Source organism: Electrona antarctica, assembly GCF_951216825.1.
Source record: "Electrona antarctica genome assembly, chromosome: 24".
Classification (NCBI taxonomy): Eukaryota; Metazoa; Chordata; class Actinopteri; order Myctophiformes; family Myctophidae; genus Electrona; species Electrona antarctica.
Window position 1 is genome coordinate 17,821,494 of NC_136803.1, and position 27,458 is coordinate 17,848,951.

At 47.3% G+C, this 27,458-nt stretch overlaps 1 protein-coding gene across 4 annotated transcripts in view; it reads left to right on the forward strand.

The window, feature by feature from the left end:
• The window catches only part of LOC306917336 (receptor tyrosine-protein kinase erbB-4-like), a 467,869-nt gene that overhangs the window by 332,331 nt on the left and 108,080 nt on the right, over positions 1–27,458 (forward strand). For all 4 annotated transcript variants that reach the window (XM_079495511.1, XM_079495513.1, XM_079495512.1 and 1 more), the window contains exons 12-15: positions 2,481–2,686; positions 7,172–7,304; positions 17,539–17,632; positions 26,812–26,966. In XM_079495511.1, coding sequence (XP_079351637.1) covers positions 2,481–2,686; positions 7,172–7,304; positions 17,539–17,632; positions 26,812–26,966 — 588 coding nt within the window. The remainder of the gene's footprint in view (positions 1–2,480; positions 2,687–7,171; positions 7,305–17,538; positions 17,633–26,811; positions 26,967–27,458) is intronic.

The following is a 27,458-nucleotide window of genomic DNA, read 5'->3' on the forward strand; positions in this document are numbered from 1 at the left end:
GCCCGTGGGGCCTCTACAGCGGTGCCTGTTCATGGGCACTGGCCTATTTCCAACGATGCAAGTTGGAAATGCAACCCACCCAGATATTATGTCTGTGTCCCTTTTATGCCCATATGGAGTTCTTTGTCAGCCATGCCCGCATATGGAGTCTATGCAGACGTCAGAATGATGTCAGAACAGGCCAGCTCCATATATGGACCCTGGGCAGGGAGGGGCCCGGTCCAGAGCCCGGGCAGAGGCCTTTTTGGGGCGGTTCTGGACAACCGTGGGTCCGACCGACTCGACACAGGCCACTGCGCCCCCTGCGGTGGTGTGGAACACGTGTGTCATTTGACACAGAATAACTCTTCCTACTCTGAGAGTATACAAATGGAACCAAATTGACGCTTACAGGTGCATTTAGTTCCATTTGTACACTCAGTTATATTTGGAACCCAGTGACTCAAGAACACTTTGAGTCGACCCACTGGTGTAGCAGAGTGGTTCCAGTGAGCCAACATGCACAACAGCAGCAACCCTGACTCTGTTTGACCAGAATGGAACAGAGCCTTCATTAGTATCACAGCAAACACCTGTGAAGGAAGTAGGGAAGGGGCCCCAGTTCTTTCCAAAATGGCGTCTGTGCATATAGCCCATTCTAACTCCCTGACCGGCCCGGTGTCAGTTCTAACTCTTATGTTGTCTCTCCCCTGGCCGGCCTTGTTATGTGTCAGTCTAATTCTAGTCTTCGAATGCTGCCTCTTGCAATTTTCAAATGCTTCCGTCATACAGTCTGGAGCAACGGAAGCTCTTTCATGATGAGTAAGCGATAAAGCGGAAGTGGAGACTCCTCCCCACTTCCGTTTCGTGTTTACAGTCGCACAAATGTATCCTGATATAAATAGAAATCATCTAAGCATATAAATTATAGCTTGTTGCTTAGCAGGAAAGGAAATAAAAAAAACATTGAATGTAAAGATATTTTAAAATATATTTTCGTGAACGGAAATGGCAGCTTCCTTACTCGGATGTGTAGTTCCAGATTCTATATACTGTAGCATTCGGAGATTGCGGAATAGTTGTGTGTGTGCTTGTGTGTAATGCACGTAACTCGACTTCACATTCGACACACGCGTTCCACACCCCCACAGGGAGTGCAGTGCCCGGTATCAAGTCGGCCGGACCCACGGTTCTCCAGAACCACCACAAAAGGCTCTGGTCAGGCTCTGCCAGTGGGCCTAATGAGGCCAACTCCTTTCACCTGGGCCAGGCTCTGCCAGTGGGCCAAATGAGGCCAACTGCTTTCACCTGTGCAATTTCCAGCCTCTGCCTGCCTCAGCCAATTGAGGCTTAGTCTTCAGACACAGGCACACAGGCACATACACAGATCTCCATGTGGGACACCGACTGACAGTTAAAACGGGTGCTATGACAACGTATATCATTAGGTTCCCAAGTTGCATCGTTCCCAAGTAGGCCGGTGGCCGACTGCGACAGGCACGTACAGGTCTAGTCAGTCTAATTCTAACTCCATGTCTCTCCCCTCCCAGCGTCAGTCTAATTCTAACTCCATGTCTCTCCCCTCCCAGCGTCAGTCTAATTCTAACTCCATGTCTGTCCCCTCCCAGTGTCAGTCTAATTCTAACTCCATGTCTCTCCTCTCCCCTCCCAGTGTCAGTCTAATTCTAACTCCATGTCTCTCCCCTCCCAGCGTCAGTCTAATTCTAACTCCATGTCTCTCCCCTCCCAGCGTCAGTCTAATTCTAACTCCATGTCTCTCCCCTCCCAGTGTCAGTCTAATTCTAACTCCATGTCTCTCCCCTCCCAGCGTCAGTCTAATTCTAACTCCATGTCTCTCCTCTCCCAGCGTCAGTCTAATTCTAACTCCATGTCTCTCCCCTCCCAGCGTCAGTCTAATTCTAACTCCATGTCTCTCCCCTCCCAGCGTCAGTCTAATTCTAACTCCATGTCTCTCCCCTCCCAGCGTCAGTCTAATTCTAACTCCATGTCTCTCCCCTCCCAGCGTCAGTCTAATTCTAACTCCATGTCTCTCCCCTCCCAGCGTCAGTCTAATTCTAACTCCATGTCTCTCCCCTCCCAGCGTCAGTCTAATTCTAACTCCATGTCTCTCCCCTCCCAGCGTCAGTCTAATTCTAACTCCATGTCTCTCCTCTCCCAGCGTCAGTCTAATTCTAACTCCATGTCTCTCCTCTCCCAGCGTCAGTCTAATTCTAACTCCATGTCTCTCCCCTCCCAGCGTCAGTCTAATTCTAACTCCATGTCTCTCCCCTCCCAGCGTCAGTTTAATTCTAACTCCATGTCTCTCCCCTCCCAGCGTCAGTTTAATTCTAACTCCATGTCTCTCCCCTCCGGCCCAGCGTCAGTCTAATTCTAACTCCATGTCTCTCCTCTCCCAGCGTCAGTCTAATTCTAACTCCATGTCTCTCCTCTCCCCTCCCAGCGTCAGTCTAATTCTAACTCCATGTCTCTCCCCATCCCAGCGTCAGCGGCATCTCCCTGCTGATCCTGAAGCAGCGCTGGATCTCTTCGCTGCAGTTCCAGTCCCTGGACGAGATCAGCGCGGGCAGCGTGTACATCTTCAACAACACGAAACTGTGCTTCTACAACACGGTCAACTGGACCTCGCTGTTCCGCACCTCCACGCAGAAGGTCCTCATCCGGAACAACCGCGACCCCAAGGAATGCAGTGAGTACAGCCAGGGTGTACACCAGGGGTGCCCAAAAGGTAGATCGCGATCTACCAATAGATCAGGGGTTCTCAACCCGTGGGTCGCGACCCCTCGGGGGGTCGCCAAATTATTTTAGGGGGTCCCCAAATTATTTTCAAAAAAAAAAAAAAAAAAAAAAAAGATTTTGTTTTAAATTTTATTTTCACGATTTTTCAAAAATAGCAGACCTACAAGCTCGTAGCGCGCCACTCGGTGGCGCGCTATGAGCTTGTAGATCTGCTATTTTTCAATAGCTAAATTATAACAATGCTTAAAACACCAAAAGGGGTTCCAGCCCAAAATGGTTTAAGGTTATTGTAGCAGTCAATTTATATTGGGGGTCGGGAGGGGGCGGGGCGGGGGTCCCGAGACATTGCCAAAGCATTTCCGGGGGTCCCCGGCCAAAAACGTTGAGAACCCCTGCAGTAGATCACAAAGGCTGTGCAGGTAGATCACATGACATGCCCCTAAAGAGTATTTCATTTAAATATATTGAAGAAAAAAAAACGATTAAAAAAAAAAGAAAAAAAAAGAACACATTTCTCCCTCTCCATTTCCCATTCCAAGTGCATTTGTCTTATACTGTACAGAATGTAACACGAACTCCACTATTCCGAAGCCCCCTCAGGTACATATTTAAACTATTTTCAGCAATGGTATAATAATTGATTTGGTGGGTAGATCTTGCCGAGCTGGTCATTTTGAAAGTAGCTTGTCTGTAAAGCCGCACGCAGCACATTTCGCATGCTGTGCCATGTCAGTGTTGATTTTGACATCAGATTTTGATTTCACTTTTCAGTCTTCTGAATACAATTCCATTTGGCTGTAAGGGCTGTATTAGTCGTACTTCAATGACCTCTACATGGAAGTTCTCAGTGTCTCAGGAATGGTTTCAGTTATTTCAAACTGGCAATAGAATACTGTATGTGTTCAGATGGGTCTTCCATGAAAGCATAATGGCCTCTTGATATTTCAAAAAAGCTACGGTTAAACCTGGTGGTTGGTTGTGTGTAGAACAGCAGGGACAGTTTAGAATGAAGTATCATACAGTATCAACAACATGTATTGGGCTAATTGTTTAGGACAGTGGTTCCCAAAGTGGGGTCCGGGGACCCCCAGGGGTCCTTGAGGGAGTTCCAGGGGGTCCCCAGCTAAATGATAGTTTGGAACCAAATGGACCTTTTTATGAGTCTGTAACTCTGAGAGTGTACAAAATGGAACCAAATGGACGCAGTTGCTTGTGTCGTGACAGCCCTAGTTGTGAGAGCCAACCTGAAAGTAGATGGTGAACGACAGCGTTGCTGATAGCACACCTAATTATATTCTGTAATGTGACACCGTCGTGCAACGCGTGAAATGGGAATCAAGGAGACAATTTGCACACAGATCAAAACATGCCAAGTAAACACACGTAAACAGACCAACATGATCACCGGAACTGCAATTCACATCCTCTCTCCCCCCTGAGCACTCACCTCAATTATCCTGAGCTGACCGATTCCTCTCTGCTGTCATTTTGCAAAACAAACACAAGGCACGCACACACACGCACACACACACACACGCACACGCACACGCACGCGCACGCGCACACCGAGGAGGTAGAGTCAAACACCTATTTAACCCATTCAGGCCTGACGTCGAAATTAAAAAAAAAGGTTTTCTAAATCCTGACAATTTTCTGAAAGATTTGAGGCACATTTTAACGATTTTTCAAAAATAGCAGACCTACAAGCTCATAGCGCGCCACTCGGTGGCGCGCTATGAGCTTGTAGATCTGCTATTTTTCAATAGCTAAATTATAACATAATGTATGTAACCACCAAAAGGGGTTCCCACTCAAAATGGGTTAACACACCATGCTCTCTTATTTTCTGCACTATACGTGCACACAATACACGTGCACACAATACACGTGCACACAATACACGTGCACGCAAATGTGCAGTGGCATACACACACAGAGGAATGCATGCACATTATATATAGGTATGCTCACACGTACAGCCACACCTTCCTTTCACACATACTGGGAGTAATCAAACACCTATTAGCACTCACTCTGATTCTCTTATTTTCTCTCACATTAGAAGTCCAATTTTCTCCAAACTGCGGAATGCCCTTTGTGTACCAGCCTCTCCTGCCTCGCATACACACCCAATTACGCATGCACGGCACTTTCTCTCTCGTGTGCACATACACACACACACACACACGCACGCGCGCGCACACACACTTCCAAGACGACTGTATCATTGGTACCCTACGCCTCGTGGCCACAGAAGTCCTTACTCTGCTCCCCGCTAACAAAGTGCTTATCAAACGTTTTTGGGGATGGTGTGGAAATTACCCATCCTGTGTGCTGTATTGGGCTTGCTTGCTTTCTTTCTTTCTTTCTTTCTTTCTTTCTTTCTTTCTTTTCTTCCTTCCGTTGCCTTTCCTTTGTAGAGGGGGGGGGCTGAGCTTGCCAGGGTCTCCTCAGCAGCCTTAATAGGCCATAGAGCTCCTGATGGAATGATGGATAGCCTTCACGGCTTAGTTAGGTACACTGGCAACCACTGACCAACGATGGTCTCCTCTGAGAGAGAGAGAGAGAGAGAGAGAGACTGAGACGGAGAGCTGTAGAGAGAGAGGTAGAGAGGGAGAGCTAGGGAGAGGGGGGGGAGAGAGCGAGAGAGAAACAGACAGAGGCAGAGAGAGCGAGATAGACAGAAAGGGAGAGGGATAGAGGCAGAGAGCGCGAGATAGACAGAGAGAGAGAGAGAGATAACAAGACAAGAGAGACGTTGCGTGGCTGTAGTTTTCCTCGGCGTTGCCAGGCTGTGGTTTTGATATCATTAGCTGGGTTAATGAGTGCGTTTGGGGTCCGGCGTGTCGCGGAGACCGATCGATGCGAGCCCTTTACACTGGCCTGTTCATTAGGATACTCCCCCTACACCCGCTCCGCCATCGACCGTACCGCGGGGGAGGGGGTCCTGGGGTACAACCAGGTGTCACTCAGCGGGGCAGGCCAGCGAGGGGGCGGTTTAAAAGGGAAGGGGTCCGAGGGGGGGGGGGGGGGGGGGGGGGGGGTCTATGGCATCGATCGCCGTGCTAAAGTCTGCATGGGAAAATAGAGGCTTTGGGCTTGAGCCCCCCCCCCCCCCCCGCAGTCATGAGGCTCTGGGAATGCTGATGTGCTCGAACACACACGCATGCACACGCACAGTCGCACACACAGGCACGCACGAACACACACACACACACACACACACACACACACACACACACAGAGAATACATCGCAAGCATTCACAGCAACTTCCAACCTGTGAATGATCTTATTCATAACGCCTTGTTATCACATCATTTCCATTCTCTCACTCTGTGTCATTAGACATCCCGCTCTCTTTTATGTACTTGCTATTATGCCCATAAAGGGGGGGGGGGGTGTGTGTGTGTGGGGGGGGGGGTGTGTGTGTGTGTGTGTGTGTGTGTGTGTGTGTGTGTGTGTGTGTGTGTGTGTGTGTGTGTGTGTGTGTGTGTGTGCGCGCGCGCCTCTGTCCCTGAGGAGTAGAGAAATGAGTCAGATTCAGTAAAGAAGCATTTTCCTCCTCTTTACTGGGCTTACATCTAGGCCAGGGTTTAAGGTCGGGATTACAGTTAGGATTACAGTCAATTAAAATGGGAGATTATATAAGGTTCAGGTTGTTCTTACTGTCCTTATCGGCGAGGTTTTAGACTTACTCCTAGTGTGAATCATTGAAACAGGCTGTGCATGACGTCTGGGTTCAATGTGCCTGCAGGAAGAAAAATACCAACATCTGCAGTGGCGGAAGAAAGTATCCTATAAGACCTGAGGCCGGTTTTACAAATGCCTCAAAGTTTTCAACCATTTTGATACCATTTTCGTCACCGCTAAACCCCTTATCCCTAAACTTCTTTTTTTTTTACTATTTTGAAAAACATTATTGAATAGTTCAACTAGCCAATCCTTATTGTGTTTGCATACATAGAGGTGGCACCGGAAACGTCTAGGCTGAAGCCCAAGCTTATTTTTGTCTAGCCTTTTTTTTTTGTTGCTTTTTTACAAAGGAAACTGAAGAAAAACAAAGCAAAGTTTTAGAACTCAAGGTGGCCTTACACTAGCCGATAATCGGGCATTTGAAATCTGACAGCACCACACGCTACAGGATAATCGGAGCGGGGCCGAGCAAATATCAAACATTCTTGATGTTGATCGGGCCGATCCCGATTGCGCGCGGGGGGTGCCCGATTGAGTCGGGCACCCCCCGAGCGTCAAAAATGCCCGATTATCGGCTAGTGTAAGGCCACCTTTAGTCTGGCAGAATGAAAACATTCAGATTGAGAACAAACAGATGGAAACGACGGTCAACCTGATTTAAACTCAAGCCAAGAGAGGAATATAGAATATTTGTTCTGCTGAATTTTTGAATGTCATTGTGCATATTGTTCTCTCCACAGTGCAACAGAGCATGGTGTGTGACCCGATGTGCTCGGACGCCGGGTGCTGGGGTCCAGGGCCGGACCAGTGCCTGTCCTGTCGATTCTTCAGCCGGGGCCGGACCTGCATCGAGTCCTGCAACCTCTTTGATGGGTGAGCCACGCAGCCTAGTCCACTTCACATCCACTATACACATCTGAGCCATGCAGCCTGTCCACTTCACATCCACTATACACATCTGAGCCATGCAGCCTGTCCACTTCAGATCCACTATACACATCTGAGCCATGCAGCCTAGTGTCCGCTTCACATCCACTACACACATCTGAGCCATGCAGCCTAGTGTCCGCTTCACATCCACTATACACATCTGAGCCATGCAGCCTGTCCACTTCACATCCACTATACACATCTGAGCCATGCAGCCTAGTGTCCGCTTCACATCCACTACACACATCTGAGCCATGCAGCCTAGTGTCCGCTTCACATCCACTATACACATCTGAGCCATGCAGCCTGTCCACTTCACATCCACTATACACATCTGAGCCATGCAGCCTGTCCACTTCACATCCACTATACACATCTGAGCCATGCAGCCTGTCCACTTCACATCCACTACACACATCTGAGCCATGCAGCCTAGTGTCCACTTCACATCCACTACACACATCTGAGCCATGCAGCCTGTCCACTTCACATCCACTACACACATCTGAGCCATGCAGCCTGTCCACTTCACATCCACTACACACATCTGAGCCATGCAGCCTGTCCACTTCACATCCACTATACACATCTGAGCCATGCAGCCTGTCCACTTCACATCCACTATACACATCTGAGCCATGCAGCCTGTCCACTTCACATCCACTATACACATCTGAGCCATGCAGCCTGTCCACTTCACATCCACTATACACATCTGAGCCATGCAGCCTGTCCACTTCACATCCACTATACACATCTGAGCCATGATGCAGCCTGTCCACTTCACATCCACTACACACATCTGAGCCTACAGCCTGTCCACTTCACATCCACTACACACATCTGAGCCTACAGCCTGTCCACTTCACATCCACTACACACATCTGAGCCACGCAGCCTGTCCACTTCACATCCACTACACACATCTGAGCCTACAGCCTGTCCACTCCACATCCACTACACACATCTGAGCCATGCCCACTCCACATCCACTACACACATCTGACTGGCTCACATAAGGTCACACGTTGATTGATTTCGTGGATTGATTGAAAGTGTTATGAGCCAGGAACGTAAACGGCATGAGGTATACAGTCAGACATTTGGGCTAAATAAGACAACAAAAATGAACAAAATGTTCACGGTTAGCCGTCTTTCTGACCTTTGCTGTGTGTTATACTGTAGGACAGGGGTATTCAACTATAGATTAGGCAGGGAGGGGGCCACAGGGGGCCACAGCTGTAGAATGATTGTGTGTGTGTGTGGGGGGGGGGGGGGGGGGGGGCACAGCATGCACACTTTGAGCACAAAACCCCTAACTGTACCCGTTGGGCAGGTCGGTGCCTTCCATGATTACCTCCGTGCGCGAATGCAATGGCATAAATGGCTTCTAGGAGAAAGGCACAATATAAATGGCATTTATTTACTCGGATACAGGAAGGCTAGTCGGCTGCTCTCGCCCCATGCAGACTCTCAGTTCATTAGTTCCCTAAACTAATTCCAATTTCCAGGCTCTCCATTCATTACCGCTTCCTAATACTCTGTTTAGTTCTACGTACCACACTTAAGCATGGCAGCCTATTTAAGTTAATTAAGTATATTGTAAGCCTTGCCATGTTGCCCATAGGGCAGGAGCCTATCTCCTGTTTCTGTAGAGAGAGAGAGTGAGGCGGCTGGACGTACACATACATTCCCCCAACCGTGATGTACAAGTACACCCTCTGGACATGGCGGCGCATGCATGGGTGGTTATTGACCACACCGAACCAACGAGGACGTTCACCGACATTCATCTGAGGTTCCTCTTTCTGAAGGTGTATAATTGCATTCAGGTGGTTGCTTCACGCCAGGGGGGAGAGAGCTACAGTATATGTAGTACTGTACATGAAAAAAGCCACATGCACCACACATTATCGTGGGGGGCGGGGGTAGGGGGGGGGGGTGTAGTATGCCTTTGTAGTCCCCATGGTTCCATCGCCTCCCCCGCAGTCCTCCATAAAATGAACGCTCGCTGACTGACGATGTCTGAAAACGGGACCGCTCCTCCTTGCATGACGTGACATCTGAATTAGTACATCTTCCACGGGTCTGCTCTGTTTTATTATTTTGCACGTGTGTGTGTTTTCTTTCCCCCTGAGGGGAAGAAGTAGGGGAGAGGGAGGGAGAGAGGGGGAGAGAGAGAGAGAGAGAGGGGGAGGGGGTGAGGGAGAGGGAGTTCTGAGAGTGAGCAGCAACCCTCGTGGTCCTCCTTCCTATCCCCAGCGTTGGTTGGTTGGGTTTGTGGGAGAGCGGGGGCTGGGTTGTGGGGAGCGGGGGCTGGGTTGTGGGGAGCGGGGGCTGGGTTGTGGGGAGTGGGGGGCTTTGAAGTTTGCTGGGGGTGGGTTCTGGTGGTGGTTGGGGGTGGGGGGGGAGAGCTCGGAGGCCTTTGAAGACGATGAACGGGGGGAAAGCTGAGCACGTGGCTCGCACGAGACTGCTCTAACACGGTCAGCGTTACGGTTGCCATACTGTATGTGCGCGCGCTCGCCACATGGTAAACGCAGTCACTCCATTATTAGCAGAAAGGTGCACAGCAACACACCAGTCCTTGTGAGGTGCCAGCCAGCCAACGGGAAAATACTAGAAAAGGGAGAAAAAAATGTATATCCGCACACTCGTAGCTGCCAAATGCCAAGAGTTTATTGTTTATTGTGGACACGGAGAAAACAAACCAACCTTTCGGACAGAAATACTGCCTCCCTCAGGGAATACAGAACAATGGTCTACTCTAGGGCAGAGTACAAGCTTAAAGTATCACAAAATGGAATAACTCAAACATACAGTACGCCTAAATTGCATTCGAGCGCATGCAGCACTTGACTACATGTACTTAACTTGATGACTTTCCTCCCTGGCTCCACATGCACCTGCCTGCCACCATGAAGCCAATACAAAATACAACCGGAAGGGTTTCCCTTTTTGAACATATTTATTTCCAAATGCCGGCTGTGTGTGTCTCCTTTGTCATTGTCCCCCCTCCCCCCTCCCCCCGTTGGATTAACCCATTCTGACCTGAGATCAGATTCTAAAAATGTCTTCTACATCCTGACAGTTTTCTGAAAAAGCTATGTTTCTATGTCAGTGGTTCTTCGATTTTTCAAAAATAGCAGACCTACAAGCTCGTAGCGCGCCACTCGGTGGCGCGCTATGAGCTTGTAGATCTGCTATTTTTCAATAGCTAAAGCATAACATAATGCCAACACCAAAAGGGGTTCCCGCCCAAAATGGGTTAAAAGGTCCTCCTGTCTATGTGAGGTCGCGGTGGCGTGCCGCGCGGCGAGACCGTGATATTTTGCCTCTGACCTCCAGCCATTGTGCAGCAATGTGACAATCCCCGCCGAGCGCCTCATTATGTATGTTTCCAGGTTAATGGTTTTTAACCCTTTTAGACCTGAGCACCCAGATTCTACAAAATGTCTTTTAAATCATGACAGTTTTCAGAAAAAAAAAAACCCTCTGTTTCTATGTCAGCGGTTCTCAAACTATTTCATGTCAAGGAGGAGCCCCAGAATTATGTGTAATTGGCCCCGGATCCCAATCTCAAAATATGTAGTTCCAGCAAAGATTTGAGTGAAAAACGTTTGTGCGGCATGACACATTTTCTCACGATTTTTCAAAAATAGCAGATCTACAAGCTTGTAGCGTGGCACTCAGTGCCGCGCTACAAGCTTGTAGATCTGCTATTTTTCAATACTCCTAAAGTATAACATAATGCTTAAATCACCAAAAGGGGTTCCCGTCCGTCCTGGATGGGTTAAACCTTCGGATCGCCCGAGCGCGCCCTTATTGTGCGTCTCCATTCTTTTAACCCATTCTGACCTGAGATCAGATTCTAAAAATGTCTTCTACATCCTGACAGTTTTCTGAAAAAGCTATGTTTCTATGTCAGTCGTTCTTCGATTTTTCAAAAATAGCAGACCTACAAGCTCGTAGCGCGCCACTCGGTGGCGCGCTATGAGCTTGTAGGTCTGCTATTTTTCAATAGCTAAAGCATAACATAATGCTAACACCAAAAGGGGTTCCCGCCCAAAATGGGTTAATGAGGGACGGAGCTAATTCCCTCCCGTTCTCCCCCACTGTCTGTTGAATAAAAGAAAAGGAATAAAGAAAGGAACGGGTCGGGGAGATTAAGCGTGCGCGTTTGAAAGTGTTTAATTAAAAAGTTGCTCTTGTGGGTTGGCCAGATTTATAAACGCGGGGTGGGAGGGGAGGGCTTGAACGGAACACGGCCCCTGCTTAACCCATTCTGAGCGGGAACCCCTTTTGGTGTTGTAAGCATTATGTTATGCTTTAGCTGTTGAAAAATAGCAGATCTACAAGTTCATAGCGCGGCACCGAGTGCCGCGCTATGAACCTAAGGTCTGCTATTTTTGAAAAATCGTGAAAGTGTGTCTCAAATCTGGAATGTATATTCTCAAATCTTTGCTTCTGGGGGGTCTCTGGAACAACATATTTTCAGATGGGGGTCGGCGGCCAATTTCATATCATTCTGGGGGTCCTTGACATGAAAAAGTTTGAGAACCACTGACATAGAAATGGTATAGTTTTTTCAGACATTTTGTAGAATCGGCCTCAGGTCTAAATGGGTTAAATTCCTGCTAAAATAGGCCTAATCCCCCATCAGTCCAACCCCAGAGGACGGCCGTTTGCAGGCGCACACGGCCGGCCCTGAAGGGAGCCAATCAGGAGAAACCTTCCAGTCTGTGCGCGGAATGGAAATGACCCCCGAGACCGCCCGCCACAGTCCAAGGTCTTTGTCTGTCTATATACAGAGTTTTCCTCTTGGCTTATTATATCATTATATTATTGTTGCTGTCGAGTGGGAACCTTGTATCTCACTATTTCAATTTAGTTTTTTTACATTAACCAATTTTGACCTGAGATCAGATTCTAAAAATGTCTTATACATACTGACAGTTTTCTGAAAAAGCTATGTTTCTATGTCAGTCGTTCTTCGATTTAAAAAAAATAGCAGACCTACAAGTTCATAGCGCGCCACCGAGTGGCGCGCTATGAGCTTGTAGATCTGCTATTTTTCAATAGCTAAAGCATAACATAATGCTAACACCAAAAGGGGTTCCCGCCCAGAATGGGTTAAAAATAAAACAAACAACCATCGCAGGTAATGTCTTAGCCTCACAATCTTTTCTTTTCAGTAGATATCAGGGAGGAAACAAACACTTCCAGATCAAATCAACTCTTGGCAGAAAATCTTCCACTGTGTATTATACTACAAAATATCAGCATTAAGCTGTTGCATTGTGGACAGTACGTACAGAATTAGACTACTTTATACATTAATCAGCAAAGATAAGGGTAACGATGACGTGATTTAAAAAAAACTTTTTCTGTTTTGTATGCGTCTATAGAGTTAACATTACTCTAACAGTGTCGCAGTCCCGCCCCCTTTCATGACGACGACAGGCCCAGGAAATAATTCCCCGTTCATTTCCCCCATAGACATTTCAAAAAGTATGTATTTAAATATCTGTAAGCCTCGAACAAAGCCAAGTCGGATCGTGACAAATCTTGACAACAAACACAATTTTTTTGGGCCGTACAAATAATTAGAAAGAAGAAAAATAGGGCAGTTCACAACACTTTTTTTTGTTGTTGTTGTTTTTCTTCTTTGTAATTTTGTTGTCATGATTTGTCACGATCAGAGTTGGCTTTGTTCAAGGCTTACAGATCTTTAAATAGATACTTTTTGAAATGTCTATGGGAAAAATGCATGGGGAATTATTTCCTGGGCCTGAATATTGAAATATATATGTCTTTCCTGTGTATTTTTGAGCGGTGCCTCCGCTCCATTACGCAGCTATGTGTGTCCCTATGTGTACGTGTCTGTCCCAGGGACGTTCACACATAGACATCAAAGGGGGCTTCAGCCCCTGCCCTTTTACCCATCTGTAAAACAACTGCCCTCTCCAGACCACAAATGCAGCATAAAACTAATTGTGAAAGAAATGCAAATGCCACTCCTATCCTTTCCATGCCATGCCGGAAGGCAGCATCCATGCTACGTATATTTCCGAAGTCTCCTGAACTTGAACACAGCATTTTGCGTTGAACAAATTTGTTTAGAAATCCATGTCGTACTACAACGCGTCTCCACTAGCGAAAGAGTGCTGGGTTGCGCCCCGAAAATAGCTGATATACAAGCTCTCAACGCGTCGAAAGCGCAACACGTTGAGCATGTAGATCTGCTATTTTTGTCCTAAAGTGCCCTCTTACGGGATTTCAGCCCCTGCCTCTCTAACACTCTCCGACACGCACGCGTTTGTGCGTTTCCACCTGACAGCGACGATACATTATATATATTTGTCCCCCCTCTCTTGCAACAAAGGGGACATTTCTACAGCCACCCCACCTACGTGTTTCTCCAAAGGATTCCCCTGGACAGACAGCGGCCCTTTCCCCGAAGAGAAATCTAATTTATTTTGAAACAAGCGAAAGAAAGAAAGAAAGGAGAAAGAGAGGTGGGTGGGTGGGCTGGGCGGGCAGGTGGTTTAACCCATTTTGGGCGGGAACCCCTTTTCGTGCTTCAAGCATTATGTTATGCTTTAGCTATTGAAAAATAGCAGATCTACAAGCTCATAGCGCGGCACCGAGTGCCGCGCTATGAACTTGCAGGCCTGCTATTTTTGAAAAATCATGAAAATGTGCCTTAAATCTTTGAAATATATTCTTTCAGAGTTTCAGTTTTTAACTCAAATCTTTGCTTCTGGTGGAGTCCCCTACAAGTTCATAGCCGCGCTATGAACTTGTAGGTCTGCTATTTTTGAGAAATCGTGAAAATGTGGCAAAAATCTTTTTAACTCAAATCTTTGCTTCTGGGGGGGGGGGGGGGGGGGTTCCTGGAACAACATATTTTCAGATGGGCGTCGGCGGCCAATTACATAATAATTCTGGGCGTCCTTGACATGAAAATGTTTGAGAACCACTGATACAGAAACATGAGGGTTTTTCAGAAAACTGTCAGGATTTAGAAGGCATTTGTAGAATCGTTCCCAGGTCTAAACGGGTTAAAAGGATAGCCACGACAGCGTTTTCTGTGGGGTTGGAGTGCTGTGGTGTTCCTCTCCATCCATCTGAAATGTTATCTATAAAAGGGGACCCTGAGAGCTATTTGGATGAATATACAATATGTCTGAGGTCCCCTATTGGGCACAGTAATAGCCAATAACTGATATACTGTCGTCCCCCCCCCCCAAAAAAAGCCAGAGACATAAAAAGTAAAACATTTGCACTGTTGGTCCTTTGATTCCAATTTCATCTGCGACACCCTTTTAATGTGACACAGTTGGAAACTGAGAACCAAAAATCTGTTTCTTTCATTTTTTCTCCCCAGCTTTTTACAAACTTTTACAGCCACAAAGTTTTCAGAGCTTTTCTTTCAAGATTCATTACACATCAAACGGCATGAAAATCACACGGAATGATAACATGTCACATTTTTTCACTACGAGATTGCATGGAGAAAAAAAAACTGTTCCAAAGGGAAGCGTTCTTGAAGCACCCTTGTGGCACGCACGCACGCACGCACGCACGCACGCACGCACGCACGCACGCACGCACGCACAGTCTAGCACAGTCTAGCACAGTGGTTCTCAAAGTAGGGTCCGGGGACCCCCAGGGGTGCTCGAGGAGGTTCCAGAGGGGTCCCCAGAAACAAAATGTTGATATACTGTAGCATCAAAATCAGTTTAACCACAATAACCCTATATTTTGTACTTTGGCTATTTGAAATGAAAATAGCAGAACTACAAGCTCACAATGAGTTGCGATGTGATGCGTTGGGCTTGTAGATCTGCTATTTTCGAAATAGTTGTTGTTACGTAGCTGGCGGAGTTAGTTCAGTCAGATATACTCGAGGGGCTCATTCAGTGTTTTGTAAGACCCACGTGTCATTGGCTGACGTGGCAATCAGGGGTATTTAAGCTCACCTAAGTCTGGATTCTTCCTGCGTTCCTTCCTCTGCATAATGCGTTCCTGTTTGTTGTTGTTATATGCACTGTTTGCTCCCACCGCCACCCCAGCACCACCGGTGGGCTCTGCTATTTCTGTTCCCCTTGGGGGGGACCACCTGGGCTCTATACTTGGATTGCTCCTTTTCTATCACCTTACACCTTAAAACTCTTCGCCCAAAACAGCCGGAATTGGAGCGCCTGTGAGCGTGTACTGTAGATCTGCTATTTTCTCCAAAACGTTCCCACCCCAGAATAGGGATGATACAGTTCATGCGGTGGTGAGTGAACCGCTCACACTTTCTTTCATTGTGAAAAAGTGTAACGGGGCATGTTTGTTTAGTGTGTGTGTGTGTGTATGTGCGTGTGTATTCGTGTGTGCGCGCGCCAATCGATCGCTCTGATGTGAAAAGGGTTTTTGATGGACGGCAGCTGTTATTGACGACCGCCGGAGACGTGCACTTCAAAGGCGGGGATGAGGTGCTGATGCTGACACAAACAACACAAGAATCTGTCGATGGGACACACACACACACACACACACACACACACACACACACACACACACACAGGAACATGAGGTAGGCCCTCAGGCACGGAGACCGAGAGAAAACAAAAACCCATACGCAGTGATGGGGTAAAGTACTGAGACTTTTTACTTGAGTAAAGGTAGCAATACTATTATTATAATTTTTTTACAATACACTGTTGCACATACTGTACAATGACTGAATTGAACTTTTTACCTGAGTAAAGCTATTTTCATCAAAATATAATAGTACTACGTCTACGTGGTAGACAGCGTCTACCACGTAGGCGCTGGTGCCTGACAGCAGGGTCCCGGGTTCCATTCCCCAGCCAGACTGAACATGTCATTCTGTCTGCCGCTGTGGACCATCAATGAAGGCAGAGGCACGTAAAGATACCAGCGCACGGCCGCGCAAACACACGCGCGCGCACACACGCTCACACAGCAGTTCAATAGGCTTCAGTGGCCTGTGGCGCTCATGGGCGGCTTCTCACTAAATCTGATGCCTAAAACCCCAATATCCAGAGCCTCCGTTGTTTACCTCCTGTCTATGGAAGAAGCACTGGGCTGTCAGGCATTATATTACACACTAAATCATGACACGCACGCGCGCGTACACACACAGAGCCAGGCGAGCTATATTAAAACATAGGTGAAAAGTCCCTTTCTTTTTTTACGTCCACGTTTCAAGGTTCAGTTTTGACACATTTTGAAAGAAGATGAAAAAATATATATAAAAATTAATAGTAATCTTAAAATTAGCACCTTATCCTCTGTGATTAAAGGATTGTAAATCCCCCACCAAAACAAGGAAAGCCCTATCCAACTGCCTAGGTTGCCTATGCCTAGAAACACCCCTGCATGCCCCCCATCCTACCGACCCCCTGATCTCACCTCACTCGTCTCCCACTCCCACCCGTTCTCTTGTCGGGGGTCCCCCCTGGTGTCGGGGGGGTCCCCCCCCCCCGTGTCGGGGGGTCCCCCCCGGTGTCGGGGGGTCCCCCAGGTGATTAGAAAAAGCTGTTCATTATTCATGGTGTCTCTGTCAGCGTATTGACCGTGCTTTAAGCCCCCAACTTGATCAAATAGTCTCAGAGAGTGAGGGGGTGCTGTGCTCGTGTACGTACGCGCCCCCACAGTTCACGGTGAGGGAGGGAGGGAGGGAGGGAGGGAGGGAGGGAGGTTTGGGGAACGTCGCCCGAGGGCTTTGTGGAAGAACTGAGAAGAATCTCTCCTCTTCTCGGCTGTGTGCGTTCCGTTCCCGCCGCACTACAAAATGTTGTTTCTGTAGGCTACACTGATCAATATTTCAGTGTGACTCTGCTCTTAAATCTATTATACATAATGGCTTATTGTAATATTGTGTACTCTCTCTTTCTATCACTCTTTCTCACACTCTTTCTCTCGCTCTCGTCTTGTACTCTGGTACAATATTTAAAAACTAAATCCTTAATTTTCTAGGCCTCGATCAGTCAGTCAGTCAGTCAGTCAGTCAATCAATCAATCATCTAATCTATCTATCTACTGTACAGTACAAGCTAATCTATGTTTGTATCCAACTAGCCAGCTTCTTGGTCTATTCTAATCTCCCCCCTCTTCTCTCTCTCTCTCTCCCCCTCCCTCCCCCCCCACCCCCCGACAGGGATGTGCGTGAGTTTTCCAACGACTCGATGTGTCTGGAGTGTGACGGCCAGTGTGAGAAGATGGAAGGCGGCAGCGCCACATGCCTCGGCCAGGTGAGACCGTCGTCCTTTTAACCAGAACTTCACCACGCCGCTTATAATTCATGGCTGAAACGGTTCCCTCTCTCTCCGTCTTCAGCAAGGAGTTTTGCTCGTGGTAAAAAGACTTCTCGACATATTATGAGGTGTTAAAAGTAAAATGGGATTTTCTTTTTTTCTCTCTCTTCTTGGGCGAGAAATTCCGGAGATATATTGGGTAATCTGTTAGCGAAGGAGAAAGCTAGGTTAATGAGTTTAATGACAAACTGCTCTCAACGCTTCAGGAGGTATGCTTAAGGCGGGCAGGCGTGAGCACGCGCCAAAAAACTGCATGCACGAATGCAGGGTTTTTTGAGGTGTGTGTGTGTGTGTGTGTGTGTGCAGTGCAGTGCAGTGCACATGCATACACACAGGAACAGGCGTGGTTCTCAAACTCACACACTGGCACAAACAAAAGTTGCTTTCTGACCTTCCATAAAGTCAAGAGCCTCACATCAGGGCCTCTGGCAAATGTTCAAATTTCCCATTTAAAACACACACACACACACACACACGCACACGCACACGTGCAGACACACGCACAGCAGTAGCACTTACGTCTGCACAAACGCCTATTATGATGGGGATGCCAGGATTCATTTTGGAAGGGTATATGGACCCCCAGGGGTCCTTGAGGGGGTTCCACGGGGGGGTCCCCAGCAAAATGTGTTAATAGAGCATCACGGCCTGGGCCGTGGCTCAGTGGTCCAGGCACCTTGGCTGGTAATCCAGTCTGGCAGTGTGCCGCGGGTTCGACTCCCGATCCCGACGGCCTTTACTGCATGTCTTCCCCCCATCTCTCTCCCCATTTCCTGTCAGCCTACTGTCTGTCCCTCCATAAAAAATTTAAAATAAAGGTGAAAGCCACAAAAAAAAAAATGTAATACAGCATCACAATCATTTTCAAACACTTTATCCACTTTATCGAAAATAGCACACCTGTCCTAGACTTGCCTCGAACGTCTGCTATAAGAGCCTGTTCATCCATGACTGGCTTTTGATGCAAAACATAATACATAAAAGTCCACCCGGCTGAAGATGACGCCGCTGTGCTTTGCTCTGAAGTCATGTTTGATTACGCCAGCTCCATGTTTGTTCAGCTCCCATGTCACGTTTGATCATGCTAGCTCTCTGTGAGATCCCAATACCCTGGGAATGCCATACAGTACGCATTTAACCCATTTTGGGCGGGAACCCCTTTTGGTGTTAGCATTATGTTATGCTTTAGCTATTGAAAAATAGCAGATCTACAAGCTCATAGCGCGCCACCGAGTGGCGCGCTACGAGCTTGTAGGTCTCCTATTTTTGAAAAATCGAAGAACGAGGATGTAGAAGACATTTTTAGAATCTGATCTCAGGTTAAAATGGAACAGAGAAAAAAGAAAACCCTGAAATGATGGCCTAAAGGAGAGAAGGCCGTCACTAAAATCCGTACAGGTCATCCTCCTCCTCCATGAACACAGCAAATTCCATGGCAGACCAGCCAGCAGTTGCGTTTTGTTTTCTTCTTTTTTTTTTTTTTTTTTGCACAATTCCACAAACACATTTTCTACAAGCAGCCAGAGATACAAACCAAAGCAAAGAGCCCGGAGCCTGGTCTGGAACGCATCACACATACTGTACATACACACACACGCCCGCACACTCGTGTTTGTAAATATATATATATACGTCAGATTGTAAGCGGGGTTTGTACAGTATCTGTAACAGGGGGGAGGGGGGAGGGGGAGTCAGACGATGGCATACACACTGTACATACACACACAAGCCCGCACGCTCGTGTTTGTAAATATATATATATACGTCAGATTGTAAGCGGGGTTTGTACAGTATCTGTAACAGGGGGGAGGGGGGAGGGGGAGTCAGACGATGGCATACACACTGTACATACACACACAAGCCCGCACGCTCGTGTTTGTAAATATATATATATACGTCAGATTGTAAGCGGGGTTTGTACAGTATCTGTAACAGGGGGGAGGGGGAGGGGAGTCAGACGATGGCATACACACTGTACATACACACACACGCTCGCACACTCGTGTTTGTAAATATATATATATATACGTCAGATTGTAAGCGGGGTTTGTACAGTATCTGTGACAGGGGGGAGGGAGGGGGAGGGGGGGGAGTCAGACGACGGCAACGTGCTCGTCTTGTGGTTTCTGACAGCAGGATGTACAGTATGGCTTCATAACGATGTGAACAGGACGGTTGACGGACAGCTCCTTCCCTCTCTCAGATTCATACCGTGTTTATTAACCCGTTCTGACCTGAGATCAGATTCTAAAAAATGTCTTCTACATCCTGACAGTTTTCTTGTTGTCGTTCTTCGATTTTTCAAAAATAGCAGACCTACAAGCTCGTAGCGCGCCACTCGGTGGCGCGCTATGAGCTTGTAGATCTGCTATTTTTCAATAGCTAAAGCATAACATAATGATGACGATTCTACAAATGTCTTCTAAATCCTGACCAGTTTTCTGAAAAAGCTATGTTTCTATGTCAGTCGTTCTTCGATTTTTCCAAAAATAGCAGACCTACAAGCTCGTAGCGCGCCACTCGGTGGCGCGCTATGAGCTTGTAGATCTGCTATTTTTCAATAGCTAAAGCATAACATAATGCTAACACCAAAAGGGGTTCCCGCCCAAAATGGGTTAATAAACATTGTGTTCACTACTCTGTGGGGTACACGCCGCTGCATGTTTGTGAACGCACGCACGCACGGCCGTGATGTGTGGGAGGAGGTGCACGGCCTGGCACACACTGGCAGTAGAACGAAATGATGTGGCTAATAAATTGCCTCTTGTACTCGGAAGGAGACAACTGAAGAGAGATGTATGTGGTGATATATCCATGATTCAGCATCTATAGTGTCCCGAGTCATATTTCATTCTTAACACTTTGATTGCTGGAAGATCTCAACAGGCCTATTTGGATGTTGCTGCCATTTAACATTGCACAAAGGCCTTGTTCGGGGGCCCACAGTAAAATGTTCTCTTATAGCGAGAATCACACGCCTACATCAAAAGAAAGCTGAACTTGTCCACTTCAATTAAAAAAATACATTTTGATTTTACCATGTTCCATTCTGGAGATATTGACCTTTTTGCAACACCTGCATTTGCCTGGAAGTGGTTATCTTGAACAGCGAGCAGAGTTATGGATGGTTTAAAGTCAGAGACATTGACAGGCAGATATAAAATTGAACCCAATAAATATCCTATACATCCTATACACCGAATGAAAGCCCTGAATGTGTACTTTTACGAGGAAAACAGTAAACATTGATCCCATCTACAGTTAGACAGTAATTGGTTATTGAATGCAGCTTGTGCCCACCAGATAACTTCAGAGAAGACATGGACGTGAACTCCTCAATATTCACAAAATAAGGCCTATAGCGACATATAAATACTATATACCGTATGAAACAGAAGACTCTCTGCTTTCATAAGAAAAAAACTTCTACTGTAGTAATAATAAAAATCACACCCCTGTGAAGTGAGCGGTGCAACTCTGTCCCATATTGCACCACTCACTTCACATGGGTGTGATTTTTATTATTACAACAGTAGAAGTTTTTTTCTTATGAAAGCAGAGAGTCTTCTGTTTCATACGGTATATAGTATTTATATGTCGCTATAGGCCTTATTTTGTGAATATTGAGTTCAGGTCCATGTCTTCTCTGCAGTTATATCTGGTGGGCGCAATGTGCATCCACCCAGTATCCAATTTATGACAAACTGTACATGGGATCAATGTTTACTATTTTCCTCGTAAAAGTACACATTCAGGGCTTTCATTCGATGTATAGGATGTATAGCATATTTATTGTGTTTATTGTTATATCTGCCTGTCAATGTCTGACTATAAACCTTCATAACTATGCTTTCTTTTTGATGATGATTTCCGCCTCGCCTAATCTATCTCACTGCTTTCATTGTTTTGATCGCAGTAACATTGGGGGGGGGGGGGTCATGGGCACATTGGGCAGCAAAAGTCTTGATCCGTACGGCTATAAAAAGTCCCATTTCACCGTTCGGTTCAGAACTATAGTATAACGGTGAGACGCGTTGTCGTCATCATCAGCTGATTTTGTTTTTCAAGCTAGTGAAGTATATTTACTAACAAGAGAACATGCCTGGGCATGCAGGTTGGAGGCGATGGAGGAAAAAAAAAGATTCCCCCGGCTGTGATGTCAACGACAACGGATCACAACACCACGGTTTAGGACGCGGAAAAGTTCGTTATACATTACACCCGGGTCGATTACGTCCCCGATGCGTTCATTGCGGTCTTATCACTACAATTATAATGAATAAAAAAGCGTTACAATCACACGTCCGAGCGATCTCCGATTATGACGGTTCTGCATGGCGATACGTGATCCACCAACGGCACACTGTCTTGTCGTGGCGGCCCGTCGAGGACAGAGCCAGGACAGAGCCCCCATCTCGCAGGCTCCTCCTGCAGGAGAAACAGGAGGGGAGGGGGGAATCGAGTAGTATAGTGTTGTGTGAAAGCCAATAGCTGGAGGAAAGCCTGGTGAGGCGAGGTTAGGTTAAATTTGATTCTTTTCATACACCGACTGGATCATTCCATGGGCGCGTCCATTTTAGACTGGCTTAGTGGCTTCTACACGTAAAGCGGCCCGCCCTCCTGTTTTCAGGATGGGAGGGGGGTTTTTTTTTTTTGGTTTTTTTTCTGATCACGTGAGCGGGACTAAGCAACAATGATAGGGCGATGGTTCTTCATTGTCCGGGTGGGTAAAAAGATGAATGAAAGTATGCTATAAAAAAGTGATTGAAACGTATTGATACGTGATCCGCACCCGACGTTTGATTAATTGATAACGTATTGATACGCGATCCGCGTTGGGAGTGTTAAGCCATGCATGTCTAAGTACAAACGGCTTGTACAGTGAAACTGCGAAAGGCTCATTAAATCAGTTATGGTTCCTTTGATCGCTCCTCAGTTACTTGGATAACTGTGGTAATTCTAGAGCTAATACATGCAAAAGGGCGCTGACCTCCGGGGATGCGTGCATTTATCAGATCCAAAACCCTCGCGGGGCGGCGCTCTCGGGCGCCGCCTCGTCAACTTTTGGTGACTCTGGATAAACTCGGGCCGATCGCCCGCCCTCCGCGGCGGCGACGTGTCATTCGAGTGTCTGCCCTATCAACTTTCGATGGTACGCTACGTGCTTACCATGGTGACCACGGGTAACGGGGAATCAGGGTTCGATTCCGGAGAGGGAGCCTGAGAAACGGCTACCACATCCAAGGAAGGCAGCAGGCGCGCAAATTACCCACTCCCGGCACGGTGAGGTAGTGACGAAAAATAGCAATCCAGGACTCTTTGGAGGCCCTGTAATTGGAATGAGTGGACTTTAAATCCTTTGACGAGGAGCCATTGGAGGGCAAGTCTGGTGCCAGCAGCCGCGGTAATTCCAGCTCCAATAGCGTATCTTAAAGTTGCTGCAGTTAATGCAGCTTATTGATCCTTGTAGAGCAGAAATGACCGGCCAATTGTTTGCTCTTAATTAAGTTAATAGTTCCCCCGTTGCAATATATCATCTCAATAGAGCATCTCAGTTTCATTTTGGTTCACATACTTGTTTGTGTGTTAGAGAATTGTGACCGACAACATGGCTCCTCAGAGGCGAGCTATTTGCGTGCGTGCGTCCTGCCTGCCTGCCTGCCTGCCTGCCTGCCTGTCTGTCTGTCTGTCTGTCTGTCTGTCTGTCTGTCTGTCTGTCTGTCTGTCTGCCTGCCTGCCTGCCTGCCTGTCTGTCTGCCTGTCTGCCTGCCTGCCTGTCGACCTATCTACCTCAATCATGGGTTCTCAAAGTGGGGTCCGGGGACTCGGGGGAGGGGGTTGCCGCTCCCCAGCTAAAATGATTCAACAGTTTTAATGCCATGATTAAACAATCGTGTTCCAAGAACTCCCTGCCGTATTTTCACTAACCTTTGAAGAGCCACTGACTGCGCCGACTTGATAGTTGCTTTGTCATGAAAATACACTTTAAAACGGTGTAATCGCTTGTCGTAGCGCTAAAAAAAATAATCCAAAGTGGCGATCACAACAACAGAGCGGAGGAGGAAAGAGCCCGCACAGCACGACCACCGCAATTTCCCTTAACATAGCATCACAATTATTGTAACCACTTCCATCCATTTATACGTTGGCTATTCAAAAATAGCAGATTTTTTTTTGATTCTGTTAAAAATAAATCTTCTCGTGGATGGACGTCGCTGGCATGAAAGGGTTTGAGAACCACTGTCCTATATCGAGGTCCAGGGAAGTTTGTCTTGGTCTTTCACCGCAGCTGCAGCCACACAAAACATCAGTGACAAACAAAAATACATAACAGAGGGAGAGAACATTACACAATTGCACACATACCGTAGTGTGGATAATCTGACCTCTCACAGTCACTGCTCAGTATCAGAGCCTCGTTCAATATTTTAGTATTTTAGCTGGTACACACGATTCTTTACACTTGATGTACTTCCACTTTGGTTTTTTCTACCTTCTCCCAGAGGGCAGAAGTACAAACTCTCCATTTCAAACATGGGTAACATCACTAACAATTGTTTTAGCCTGTTTTAGTGTAGCCTGCTCATAAATCGACTGCAGAGAGGGGAGTTGTCTTACCCCTATGATCTTCCCTGCAGTCTGCACCAATCTGAACAATTTGGACCTCAGTTGCACTGAGAGATTACCGAACCAAACTGTGATGCCAAATCTGACCAGGCTTTCCGATATCTAACTCTGTTGTTTTCACCGTGTCCCTCCGCCAGGGTCCTGACCAGTATCTAACTGTGTTGTTTCACCGTGTCTCTCCACCAGGGTCCTGACCAGTATCTAACTGTGTTGTTTCACTGTGTCTCTCCGCCAGGGTCCTGACCAGTATCTAACTGTGTTGTTTCACTGTGTCTCTCCACCAGGGTCCTGACCAGTATCTAACTGTGTTGTTTCACTGTGTCTCTCCGCCAGGGTCCTGACCAGTATCTAACTGTGTTGTTTCACTGTGTCTCTCCGCCAGGGTCCTGACCAGTATCTAACTGTGTTGTTTCACCGTGTCTCTCCGCCAGGGTCCTGACCAGTATCTAACTGTGTTGTTTCACTGTGTCCCTCCACCAGGGTCCTGACCAGTATCTAACTGTGTTGTTTCACTGTGTCTCTCCGCCAGGGTCCTGACCAGTATCTAACTGTGTTGTTTCACTGTGTCTCTCCGCCAGGGTCCTGACCAGTATCTAACTGTGTTGTTTCACTGTGTCCCTCCACCAGGGTCCTGACCAGTATCTAACTGTGTTGTTTCACCGTGTCTCTCCGCCAGGGTCCTGACCAGTATCTAACTGTGTTGTTTCACTGTGTCTCTCCACCAGGGTCCTGACCAGTATCTAACTGTGTTGTTTCACCGTGTCTCTCCGCCAGGGTCCTGACCAGTATCTAACTGTGTTGTTTCACTGTGTCTCTCCGCCAGGGTCCTGACCAGTATCTAACTGTGTTGTTTCACTGTGTCTCTCCGCCAGGGTCCTGACCAGTATCTAACTGTGTTGTTTCACTGTGTCTCTCCGCCAGGGTCCTGACCAGTATCTAACTGTGTTGTTTCACTGTGTCTCTCCGCCAGGGTCCTGACCAGTATCTAACTGTGTTGTTTCACTGTGTCTCTCCACCAGGGTCCTGACCAGTATCTAACTGTGTTGTTTCACTGTGTCTCTCCGCCAGGGTCCTGACCAGTATCTAACTGTGTTGTTTCACTGTGTCTCTCCGCCAGGGTCCTGACCAGTATCTAACTGTGTTGTTTCACCTTGTCTCTCCGCCAGGGTCCTGACCAGTATCTAACTGTGTTGTTTCACTGTGTCTCTCCACCAGGGTCCTGACCAGTATCTAACTGTGTTGTTTCACTGTGTCCCTCTGCCAGGGTCCTGACCAGTATCTAACTGTGTTGTTTCACCGTGTCTCTCCTCCAGGGTCCTGACCAGTATCTAACTGTGTTGTTTCACTGTGTCTCTCCACCAGGGTCCTGACCAGTATCTAACTGTGTTGTTTCACTGTGTCTCTCCACCAGGGTCCTGACCAGTATCTAACTGTGTTGTTTCACCTTGTCTCTCCGCCAGGGTCCTGACCAGTATCTAACTGTGTTGTTTCACTGTGTCTCTCCGCCAGGGTCCTGACCAGTATCTAACTGTGTTGTTTCACTGTGTCTCTCCGCCAGGGTCCTGACCAGTATCTAACTGTGTTGTTTCACTGTGTCTCCCCGCCAGGGTCCTGACCAGTATCTAACTGTGTTGTTTCACTGTGTCTCTCCGCCAGGGTCCTGACCAGTATCTAACTGTGTTGTTTCACTGTGTCTCTCCACCAGGGTCCTGACCAGTATCTAACTGTGTTGTTTCACTGTGTCTCTCCACCAGGGTCCTGACCAGTATCTAACTGTGTTGTTTCACTGTGTCTCTCCGCCAGGGTCCTGACCAGTATCTAACTGTGTTGTTTCACTGTGTCTCTCCTCCAGGGTCCTGACCAGTATCTAACTGTGTTGTTTCACTGTGTCTCTCCGCCAGGGTCCTGACCAGTATCTAACTGTGTTGTTTCACTGTGTCTCTCCGCCAGGGTCCTGACCAGTATCTAACTGTGTTGTTTCACTGTGTCTCTCCGCCAGGGTCCTGACCAGTATCTAACTGTGTTGTTTCACTGTGTCTCTCCGCCAGGGTCCTGACCAGTATCTAACTGTGTTGTTTCACCGTGTCTCTCCGCCAGGGTCCTGACCAGTATCTAACTGTGTTGTTTCACTGTGTCCCTCCGCCAGGGTCCTGACCAGTATCTAACTGTGTTGTTTCACTGTGTCTCTCCGCCAGGGTCCTGACCAGTATCTAACTGTGTTGTTTCACTGTGTCTCTCCGCCAGGGTCCTGACCAGTATCTAACTGTGTTGTTTCACTGTGTCTCTCCGCCAGGGTCCTGACCAGTATCTAACTGTGTTGTTTCACTGTGTCTCTCCGCCAGGGTCCTGACCAGTATCTAACTGTGTTGTTTCACTGTGTCCCTCCACCAGGGTCCTGACCAGTATCTAACTGTGTTGTTTCACTGTGTCTCTCCACCAGGGTCCTGACCAGTATCTAACTGTGTTGTTTCACTGTGTCTCTCCGCCAGGGTCCTGACCAGTGCGTGAGGTGTCTCCACTTCAAGGACGGTCCCAACTGTGTGGACAAGTGTCCGGACGGCGTACAGGGCGCCAACAGCTTCATATTCAAGTTCGCCAAGGCCAACAACGAGTGCCACCCTTGCCACGTCAACTGCACCCAGGGGTAGGAGCTGTTTGTGTGTTAGAGAATTGTGATTCAGATTTCAGCATCTATAGTGTCGGGACACTATAGATGCTGAAATCTGAATCATGAGTCATATTTAATTCTTAATGCAGTTTATTGATCCATGTAGAGCAGAAATGACCGGCCAATTGTTTGCTCTTAATTAACTTAATAGTTCCCCCGTTGCAATATATCATCTCAATAGAGCATCTCAGTTTAATTTTGGTTCACATACTTGTTTGTGTGTTAGAGAATTGTGACCGACAACATGGCTCCTCAGAGGCGATCTATTTGGAGTGTGCGTGCGCGCGTGTGCGTGCGTGCGTGCGTGCACGTAATTTTGTGCATCTCCTTTAAACACATAATTGCTATCTTGCATTGTGGTTATCCTTATACCCTAGACTTAATGGGGTTTGACATCAATACTGAGATTGCTAAGAAACATTACTAGAGAGAGAGAGAGAGAGAGAGAGAGAGAGACTGACTGACTGA